The 11,213-nt window shown below is 38.6% G+C and overlaps 1 protein-coding gene across 1 annotated transcript; it reads left to right on the forward strand.

Moving 5' to 3' along the window:
* Positions 1–6: 6 nt before the first annotated feature.
* Positions 7–11,151, forward strand: LOC308398886 (uncharacterized protein). Its single transcript, XM_080885754.1, has 12 exons — positions 7–1,148; positions 2,730–2,806; positions 2,956–3,080; positions 3,184–3,285; positions 3,404–3,679; positions 4,841–4,913; positions 5,113–5,203; positions 7,182–7,254; positions 7,465–7,541; positions 8,034–8,076; positions 8,199–8,265; positions 9,640–11,151. The coding sequence occupies exons 1-12, from the start codon at positions 904–906 to the stop codon at positions 9,756–9,758; spliced, it is 1,368 nt and encodes a 455-aa protein (XP_080741880.1). The 5' UTR covers positions 7–903; the 3' UTR covers positions 9,759–11,151.
* The last annotated feature ends 62 nt before the right edge of the window (positions 11,152–11,213 follow it).

An 11,213-nucleotide genomic window follows, 5' to 3' on the forward strand; every position in this document is an offset into this window, starting at 1 on the left:
TTCCATTTGTTGGTAAGATTAAGATAATGTGTACACGCTATCATACTTTCATCTTAAGGGTATTGCATGAAAGACCAGATAAATGCTTGTTAGCTGTATGGAATAGCAGTTGGAATTTACACCACCCTTAATAAATCAAATCACAAATCAAATCAAATCACTTTTTATTGTCACATCACATGTGCAGGCACACTGGCACAGCACATGCGAGTGAAATTCTTGTGTGCGAGCCCCACAAGCAACAGAGATGTGCAAACACAACAACACAAACGAGCAAAATACAAGAATGGCCAACCTGAAACTAATAAATATATGTACAATATATAATAGTGTATGCATTTCTGGATGTGTATACTAAATATTTTCCTACGTGTGTGTGTGTGTGTGTGTGTGTGTGTATACACATTTTTACAAATTAAATAGTAAAAAAATAAAATAAAATAATAATAATAATAATAATAATAAAATATATAAAATATACAGAGTTGAATATGTGCAAAACAAGTGGCATTTATATACAGTGTGGAGTGCATAATGTTGAAGTTCCAGTAGTGAAGCTGAGGTGTCTATGACGTGTTCAGCAGTCTGATGGCCTGATGGAAGAAGCTGTCTCTCAGTCTGCTGGTACGGGACCGGATGCTGCAGAACCTCCTTCCTGATGGAAGCAGTCTGAACAGTTTATGGCTGGGGTGACTGGAGTCCTTGATGATCCTCCCCGCTTTCCTCAGGCACCGCTTCCTGTAGATGTCTTGGAGGGAGGGAAGCTCACCTCCAATTATCCGTTCAGAGCACCGCACTACTCGCTGGAGAGCTTTGCAGTTGTAGGCGGTGCTGTTGCCATACCAGGTGGTGATGCATCCAGTGAGGATGCTCTCAATGGCACAGCGATAGAAGGTCCTGAGGATGCGGGGGCTCATGCCGAATCTTTTCAGTCTCCTGAGAAAGAAGAGGCGCTGCTGCGCCTTCTTCACTGTTTTGTTTGTGTGTACTGACCACGTAAGATCCTCAGCCAGGTGTACACCAAGGAACCGGAAGCTGCTCACTCTCTCCACAGCAGCGCCGTTGATGGTGATGGGGGTGTGTACTTCTCTGCACCTCCGGAAGTCCACTATCAACTCCTTTGTCTTTGCGACGTTGAGGGTGAGATGGTGAGATGTAATACATGTTGTAATAATACATGTTGGCTCAAAGCAGGCCTTTGTGCTGAATCAACATTTGTAAAAGGATTATTCAAGCATTTAGAACCTCTCACTGTTGCAACATTGCTTCATTTATGGTATGTGATGGAGTGCATGAAGTTTAAGATGTTAAAACAAATGATGCCCCGAGAGTAGTCTCAGTTCTTACCACCAGATCTTGCCTTAATACCCTTTTAAGTCTCATGTAAAGCTCATGACTCATAGCTGATGATGATCTGTGACAGATTTTGATTGAAGCAGCTGTGTTGAAGGCACCTCAGTTGTGCTCTAAAGAAAACACCTTTGGCCTGAATTTTGTCATTGTTACCATCTAGTTCATGTAAGATTATGAAAGGTAGAACCACTGCTACGACGTGTTATGTGTTAAGAATGTAAAGAAGTTTCTATTATTATATTAAGCGTGTGTAACCAGTTTAATACACGTTCACTATTTGTCAAGAGTCTATTTACAAATATAGGAAAACATTTACAAGTACACATCTGCCATCTGCTTTACTTAAGATTACATATACAAGTACACAGCACATGTACCTAAAATATGAGTTTAAGGCATGTGCCAATGAACGTTTCTCACTTCACAACCATTTTAAAAGTAATAGAAGCTTAAACCAGTGTAATATAAAGACTCAAAGCCTTGATTTAACAAAACAGTGCTACTGGACTTCTATGGATGAATTTTTCATATTCTTTCCAGCAAGGTGAATATATTTAAAAAATATATATATGTGTCAATAATAACATTGCCGAGCAACACGGTAGCGCAGTGGCTACATCTGTTGTTTCACAGCAAGAAAATCATATGTTTGGCCCCAAATTCCTTCCACAGTCCAGCAACATGAATTTTAGGTTAATTAGTTTATTCTTATTGATTGAAAAAAAATCACATTGCAGAATTTTTCATCAGTCATTAACAATAAAAAAGAACTGGAGCTGAATTGAAGTTTAATAAAAGTGTGTACAGTGATGTCAGGAAACTCATTGTTTAATTTCCTTAATTTCCTTTTTCTTATTCTTTTTTTTGGTGCTCCCCACCTTTTAATGACTTCATGCTCTGTCAGTCCTTTAACTGTGCAAGTTTATGGTTATCTGTCTGTTTATATCCAGGGTGTACCCTGCATCTCACCTTGTGTCACCTGCGATCAGCTGCCATCTAAAGCAGTTAATAGAAGTATTGATTTCTCTTCTAACCTCTTCTCACAACATGAGACACAAGATGTTTTGTACATCACTGAACATGATTGAAGGGGATCTTTAACTTCTTTTAAACATCTTATAAATGATTTAAAGAGCTAAAACAGGCTCTGTGAGCAGAAGTCTGTGTGCATCTGAACTGAAATAGTGAAGTCCAAGTTTTTGGAGACGGGAGCGTGGGGTTTAGGAGCTTGAAGAGTCTGGCACAGGGTGCTTGAGTGTTATACCCTCTACCAGATGGCACAAGGGTGGAAAGAGTCTGTAGCACATGGCAGTTGCACTACCAATCTGCTTTGTAACATTTTTTATAAACTGTGCTTTGTGTTGTGTGTACTACAGTTTGAGACAGAGTTACATTCAATCAAGCCTGAAGAATAGAGGACAAGGAGGACCAGAAATCACCACCTGGGAGCAAGGTAAACAGTGCCTCTTACCAGTAGATATTATACTGATGGGTTCTGACTAGGATCACCATTGCCAAATAATGTAGCCTTTATTAGTCAGAATCTAATAAAGTCTTTTTATTTGATCGTATAATTGTGAATTGTGCTGTGCTATGTTCCAGAGGTATTCTTCCTGTTTGGCCTTTATGATTATGATCGCAGTGGGTTCTTAGATGGCTTGGAGATGATGAAGCTCCTCTCAGATTTTAACTCCCATCATATACCTGGAGCAGAGGCCAGTGAGCAGGTTAGCAGGAGCGACTCTATGTATGTGTGTATTTGAACTGACAAGGTGTTGGCCTTTTTCATTCAGTCGGCGATATTTGTGTATGTTTGCATGTTGCTTTCAGGTGGTTTCTATGGTAGATTTCTTACTACAGACTCAGGATCTAAACCAGGATGGTCTGCTGGCTCTATCTGAACTGCTCTCCCCTTCAATCACCCACACACAGGTACTGCAAATGTATTGGAAATACTGTTAATACTGTTAAAGCTTTATGTCGTTTTATTCACACTTTCATTATATTTGGCTGCAAAAACAACACCTCATCATAACTTTCTACCTTAAAGGACCCAAGCAACAACAATGCACCTCAGCAGGAGCAGGAAGCAGTAGTGGAGGAACAGCTATCAAACGCTATTGCTAACGTGGACAGTGCCGGAGCAGTGGAGCAGAGAAAGGAACAGATTCATGAAGAGATTCAGCTTCAAGAGGACGTACAAGGAAAGGAAGTTGAACCCATAAAGCAAATGGATGAATATGAGAGACATCAAATCCCAGAAGTCACAATAGAAGATCTGGGGCAGGACCACAATATTCCTGTACATCAGGGCCAACCAGAGATATAAAACACACACACATAAACACACTGGAGAAAACACCACTGTCATCTAGGCCTCAGTCTCTTATGTACTGTATGGGAGAGCTTCTTAATCAGCATCCCCAAAAATGGTCCCCTTCTGGATCTGAGTTCTGAGTTTCTGCTAATGCACAATTCACTGGACTGTTAAACATGTAGATGGGTGGTCAAAAGGTCTTTCTGGTCAAAATATTCCTGCCACTGTATTGGGATGCTCAATGATTCCCAGAGCTTTTAAGGGGTTAAAGGCAGAATGTAATATTAGTTGCAACAATAAAACTGAAGCCATGATTAAAAGAGACCTTTTAATGCATTTTTTCTAAGTTGGAAAATGTGTTATTACTTTAATTGAATTTATTTACCATTTATTTACCATTTTCTGCCATGATTATTTTATGCATTTGTTTGCTTTATACCACCAGTTTATGGATGTTTCCTCCTCCCCAGATGTCAGTAGGCACTGTGGATTCACGTACATGTGGATGGTGGACTTGCTGCACTTTTAGCTTGGTTTTTTTTTAATGTTTCAGATTCACAGTTAGTTCAGCTGAAATGAAAATTCGCTCTCCTTAATATTATATCAGCAAGAAAAATGAGTACATATTGAATTCACTAGACAAGGAGTATGAAAGAAAATAATCTTTATGGTGGCCCCATTGAAATAAAATGAAAAGTAATGTAAAATGCTATCATTATCTACATACTTGAAATGTTTTTAGTGTGAAAGAGTGTACTATTTGTTAATTTAAAAAAAAAAAAGTGTTTTTTTTGTTAATTTTTTAAAAACCATTTTATGCATTTATACGGCGGAAGAAAATAAATAAGAAACAAGTATTTCTCTGCTCTCTTTGTTTGTTTTCAGTCTGTCTTGTGTTTAAATGTGATACTTATAGATTAATTCGTAGAATAGTAACAAAATCCTTGGGAAAAAACCGTTATAGTATGAAAATACATTTACGTGGCTTCATTATATCAGGAACTTCTGACGGGGTCACGTTGTTGGAAGGCTTTTTTTTAACGACTTCTTCAGCATGACGGAAAAAAATAAATTAACTAATTAATATTGTGTTATTAGTAGCTCTGTGTAATTCGACAATGAAGGGTTTCTGGCGACAAAAAGATGGCAAACGTCAGAGGCGTTGAATAGGTGCCCTGCCATACGGTTGCTGGGCAACAGAAAGGCGACCGGACAAACATGGCGGAGAACAGCAAAAGTGCAGGTTGGTAATAGTAACTTTCATTTTCAGTTTGTTTACAAATTGAAAATATTGAGACCACAGTGAAAGTTTCAGTCTAGCTGAAACTCTGTGGTGACCCGTCATAGTGGCTGATCTTTGATGAAAGTATTGTCATTATTTTCTCCAGAACTAAGCCAGCTAAGCTAATGCTTCTCTATGTTTTCTTAATTTTGTCTGCCAGAGGCCACCGTGCTTAATACCAAGGTCCTCAAGAAGCTCAAAGGCGCTTTTCAAGCGTTTGACACAAAGTCTGACAACACAGTGGATATCAAGTGGGTAAAACAAGACAAGCCATTTACTTTATTACTGTAAAGATACTTAATAGGTACTATGAAGCTGATTACTATGAAAATCCAAAGGACCTTAAACGTTTTAGCAAGTGCACAAGATGCAGTTTTGTGAGAAAATCTTGAGCCACCCCTCAATTCTTTGCATTTTGTTGTTGTTTGTTAATTTTTTAGCAATAGCTCTTTCATTTTTATTCCAGTGTTGCACTTTTTTTGCCACCCCACGTAACACTTGCCTTTAGCATAAACAAGACAACTCCCTCAAGGGACAAGACCAGTGTTGTGTCAACACCAAAGAACTCAGCAAACTCAAAACAATTCAGCAAAGAACCTGTTTTAAAATTTACTGGTCACCTTTTATTAGCAGACTGTTGCAAAAACACATAATGTTTTTTCCCATTTCTTTAGTTGAATCAGCAAAAAAAACAGGGATCTTAGTTTTATTTTGAAAACAGAAGTGCCATAGATATTTTTGATGTTTTTGAAAGAACTGGGCCAAACATCGGTGGCAATCATAAGCAAGTACAGCTGTATTTCAGTCAGTGGCAAAATTCCTGAAATTATGAATAAAGAAAAGTACTGACAGATTTTGATTCAACATGGAATAACATCTGATTGGTAAGAGGTCCCATTTTTCATCAACGAGTCTAACCCCAAACACAGCCGATGCAGTAACAGCATACCTGGATAGAAAAACACAAAATGAAACACTGTCTGCCTGGAGAACTATTCCTGAAGACTACAGAATTACAAAATTACAAGAATGCTTGCCACAGAGAACTCAGGCTGAAGAATGAAAATGGTCATACTAAACACTGACTTTCAAGAGAGAATTACACAGTGTCTTTATTTCCACTTATGAATGTACATGTTTCAATAAATTGCTGTAAGAAATATCCTTAAAATCTCACCAGAGCCTTGTGCAACCTGAGGAGCTCTAATCAGCCACACAGATGAAAACATCTGGCAAACAAATGTGCATGTCCTTTCTTTTCAGCGACAGTGCAGCGTGTTTTCTAAGCCAAGTGTGTGATTTCTATGTAAAATTAAACTAAATGGTAGAGTAGAATATTTTTAATTAGCATTATTAGAGGTCACAGCAACTTTAATTCCTAGGTATTTTTTTTTACTAACTTACGCAGATGCAGAAAGGTCGAAACACAGCTGTTTATTTAAATCTGCTCTCAGTAGGTTTCCTGTCTGTAAGTTTTTGAATTTCTCACTGGAGGTTTTAAATAGAGTGGAAACTGCACACAATGTGTCCTCCCTGCTAAAGTAACCAGATCCAAGTCGATGTCTGTATATAAACAGTCTGTATATCTTTTATACAGTCTGACAAACTAAACGTGGACTTGGACAGTTTAGGACATTTTGCTAATCTAAAATTGTTGGTCTGTCCAGGGAAAAACGAATTATTTAGGTTAGAGATTTGGCATTTAGTTTGACAAAAACAAGTATTTGCGTTTCTAACTTCATTTCTACATAAATAACATGAACTTGAAAGTCAAGTGGCCCAATCTCTGAGAGCTGACTACTCCTGGAGCCAGGATTCCAGTCTTTATTGTAGCCACACTTCCTTTTCTTTGTTTTATGTCCATCACATTTGCTGAGATCTACATAACTTGTGAGTTTCCCTGTTAGATATAGCATAGGTGTCCATCCTGCAGTGTGGACTTCTGAATATTAGAGGCAATGAAAATGTGGGACTCAGTCTCAAGACATACAAAATGCTGTGCAGTTGAGATTACGCAGCTGTTTCCACTGGTAAATTGTTTGGTTGAAGTGGGTTATTTGGACACTGGCTGTGAGAAATAAAGTTTGTGGTTTGTCTCAAGGCTTTCCACTGGCTGAGTGGGCCGTAGGACATTGCGGTGAGATGGTTCATAGCACACAGGAATTAGTGAAACTAACTGAAACTGTCCTTTTAAATACTTTTAATGCACTTCTTGTCATTGTTTTCTAGGGAGATTGGCACCATCTTCTATTCACTAGGTTTCTTTCCCACTCAGGCAGACCTACAGAAGTTCACATCTGAGGTCAGCACAGCATCCTCCCGTAGTCTGGTTCTATTTTGGAAGATCAGTAATGGGGTGTGCAAACAGGGTTCTGACATTGTGCATTTCAGTAATGTTACAGAATCTCCTGTGCCATTATGTGACTGTTATAAAATCCTGGGTAACATTAGAAGCATTGTTTTTGTTAGAAAATTCAAAGCAAACCCCAACAGCCTATTCCTGTGCAACCAGGTGGAAGATGAGCGCTCAGGATATATCCACTGGGACAGATTCCTCCCAGCCATGACTAAAGTACTACTGGAGGACAAGTAAGACAGTTCAGTTATATCATTGTATAAAGAAATTTCTGATTTCTGTGTATGAGAAGAAGGCTGAGATGCAAATAGGAGTTAAGTTAAATCAAATTATCTATTATACAATGTATTTTTCTCTTATACTGAAGGCACACATGAATGCATTTCATTACTAAGAGTTTTGTGATCAGTCTGGTAAACATTGTGTAAACCTCAGTACTCTATTTTTGATCAGTGGTGTTTCAGGTCGGGTTTGTTCACCACTCAGGAAATACTACATGTCAGCCTTGTTTAAATAATTTATATCTCTTGCTTTTACACGTGAGCTTTTCTGTGCCTGAAGCTGCTGAAGTTTAGATTCAGACCAGTGTTAGCCTTAAACTCTTAAACAAAGAAGCAAAGAACAGCCAGTGCTACATCACTGATGTAATGATTTGGACATTAAACTCACTGTTTGCAGTATTTGGCTTGTCATCATTTCATTACTGCTGTGTTATTGTCTGTTAGGTTCCCTCCCATCTCTGATGAGCTTCTGCTTCAGGCCTTTGAGGTGAAATTTCCTGCTGTTTCCTTGTTCCTCATATTGTCCACTTTTTGCATAGGGACGCTAGTCTGGCAGTATAGGCATGTGATATTTGCTAAAACACAAAGGCACTTACACTCTGTTTGCAGGTTCTAGACAAAGAAAAGAGGGGATACCTTGAGCCTGAGGAGCTGACAAATTACATGACAAAGGAAGGTAAAACTGAGGGTTTTGTTTTTGTGTGCAATTAGAAGTAGATTACAATGACACAGTGACAACAGCAATAGAGATTTCTTACTGAGAAATGATGTGATCTGCAAGCGAAAAATCAGCTTTACAAATGTGATAATTATTGAAGTGATAATGTTAATAGTAGAATGAGAGGCAGAGCCTTCAGACTTCAGGAACATCTTCTGTGGAACCAGCTCCCAGTTTGGATTTGGAAGACAGACACCCTCTCTACTTTTAAGATTAGGCTTAAAACTTTCCTTTTTGCTAAAGCTTATAGTTAGGGCTGGACCAGGTGCCCCTTAATTACGCTGCAATGCTTCACTCACTATGTGCATACAACCACTCTCTATTGACTCATTAGTTATTATTAAACTCTGTCTCTCTTCCGGATGATCTGATATCGTCGTGTTGGTGTTGTTCCTGGAACAGCATAGTAAATGTTGTTCCAGGATCAACATTGCAAGTGACCAATCACATTCTTGTGACGTTATTCTTTGGCGCACCAAGCCATTTGTGCATTTATGAAATTCCAATGTTGCAAGGACAATATCAATGCTGCTTAGTGTTTATTAAAGGGTCAGGGTCAGGGTCCGTTGATCGGCGGACAGAGGCGGTTTCACGCAGCTTAAGTACAGTTTTTTGTTTTATGGCGGTTTTTCTGGAAGTCACAAAAGTATGACGTCACAACATTCTGATTGGTCACTTGCAATGTTGATCCTGGAACAACATTTACTATGTTGATCTGGGAACAACACCAACACGAGGATATCAGATCGTGCCTCTCTTCCACCCCTCTCTTTAATCCTGTCTTTCTCTTTTAACCTCCCACTGGTCGTCCCCTCCTTGAGTCAGGTTCTGCCAGAGCTTTCTTCCTGTTAAAAGGGAGTTTTTCCTTCCCACCGTCAACAAGTCCTTGCTTAAAGGGGGTTATTTGATAATTGGGGTTTTCTGCATATCATTCTGGGGCCTCTGCATTACAATATATAGCACCTTTAGGTGACTGCTGTTGTAATTTGGTGCTATATGAATAAAACTGAATCAATGTAGGCAACAATTTGTGTGTACTTCACAGTAAATACAATAGATTGGTCCATGGCTTCCTATGTTTGCTTAAAAATAATTGGCATTCCATTTAGTTTTACTTACACAATGTTAATTGCGTGTGTACAGATCACTTGATATGCACGGATTGTTTGAATTTGTTAAGTTGAATTATTTATACCAGTTTTGATGTACACAATTGTAAAATAATTTTGTGTTCAGATTGCTTGGTGTTTGTGTGTAGATTGGAACAAACATCTGTTTTTTCTCAGGTAGATCAGCACGTTTGTGACTTGATTTTTCTCCATATCATATCAGGTGAGCCGTTCACTCAGGAGGAGATGGATGAGATGCTGACAGCGTTCACTGACGAAGAGAAGAAACATATCTATTATAAAGATGTTATCCCACATCTGACTCTAGAGCGTAAAATGTAGGCAGCGAAACAAAGGTTGCTTAATCAGCCTGTTGGTGCAGCCAAGTATGAAAGCATAATGTACAAATGCCAAATGAAATGTATGTAGGCAGTCTGTATGTCACCAAAACTGTTATACAATATAATCTTTATGTCTGTTGTGATAAAGAAATTAAATGTGCATACTTCAACTGGATTCAGATAAGAATACCATAAGAGTTTGAATGCTCAAGCCCTCGTTCCTTATTTAAGAAATGTTAAAAGGTTTCTCCAGTTTGACATTAAAGGAAAGTCCAGTACAGTATGAAATTACTGGTGTGATGCACTCCAGTCTCTGTGAATGTTAAAAAAACAATCACTAAAATGGCTTATGTTGGGTTTCTGTGCAGACATAAAAGAAATCATGGTACCACTGGTGCTGTTCAAATGTTTTTCTGAGGTAATCTGGAGTTACAGAAATGAGCTACAGCTGAAGAAGCTGTATTTAAGAAAGCTGAAGGCTTGCTGCTTTCAGAACGTGCGCCCAAAATAGAGGGTGAGGGAACATGCTGGGTTATAAAAATAGCACAGGCTCCTCACCATCTCTGCAGTGGACTGCAAGTATGCAACACTTCTTTTGCATGGACAACATTCATTTTTAATCATTTGTTCATAGACAGAAACCTTGTAGTTATTGGGTTGGACTTTGTTTTGCTTTCAGAACTGCCTTAATTGTTTGTGGCATAGATTCATTAAATCACTAGAAACATTCCTCAGAGATTTGGGCATATTGATATGATAGCATAACACAGTTGCTGCAGATTTGTTGGCAGCACGTCCATGATGTGACTCTTCTGTTTCACCACATGCCAAAGGTTCTCTGTCGGACTGAGATCTGGTGACTGGGGAAGCTATTTGAGTACAGTGAACTTGTGGTCATGTTCAAGAAATTAGAGAACTGAAATGATTTGAGCTTTGTGACATACGTTATCCTGCTGAAACAGCCATCAGAAGACAGGTACGCTGTAGTCATAAAGGTTGTCTGTGGAGTTTAAATGGTGCTCAGGACCAAGAGGCCCAGAGAGTGCCAAGAAAATATCCTCCACGTCATTGCACCACCAGCAAACATTTGGTACCAGGCGGGATCCATGCTAAACTTGCCTGTTGTTTAAATGTGGGCCTGTTGGTGCAGCCAGTGGACAAAATATGAAAGCATAATGTTTAAATACCAAATGAAATGAAATGTGTTAAATGTGAGGAGAGGAAAAAACCTTCATCGCAGTGAATTATGTTGTGACAAAGAAGCTGTGATGTTACATCCAACAGTATTTGTTAACTAGTGTCTAAAATAACTTCTGAATTCAGCAGACTCTGTTCTTAGAATTGATTTTTTTTTTTTTTTAAAAGAAAGAAGTAGATTATCTTCTTGTCTAAAATGTAGTTTGCAGCCAAAATGATTGTGAACATTTTCAATAAATGACCCCTAAAAATAAAAACA

The sequence above is a fragment of the Rhamphochromis sp. 'chilingali' genome (assembly GCF_963969265.1).
Source record: "Rhamphochromis sp. 'chilingali' genome assembly, chromosome: 6".
Lineage (NCBI taxonomy): Eukaryota > Metazoa > Chordata > Actinopteri > Cichliformes > Cichlidae > Rhamphochromis > Rhamphochromis sp. 'chilingali'.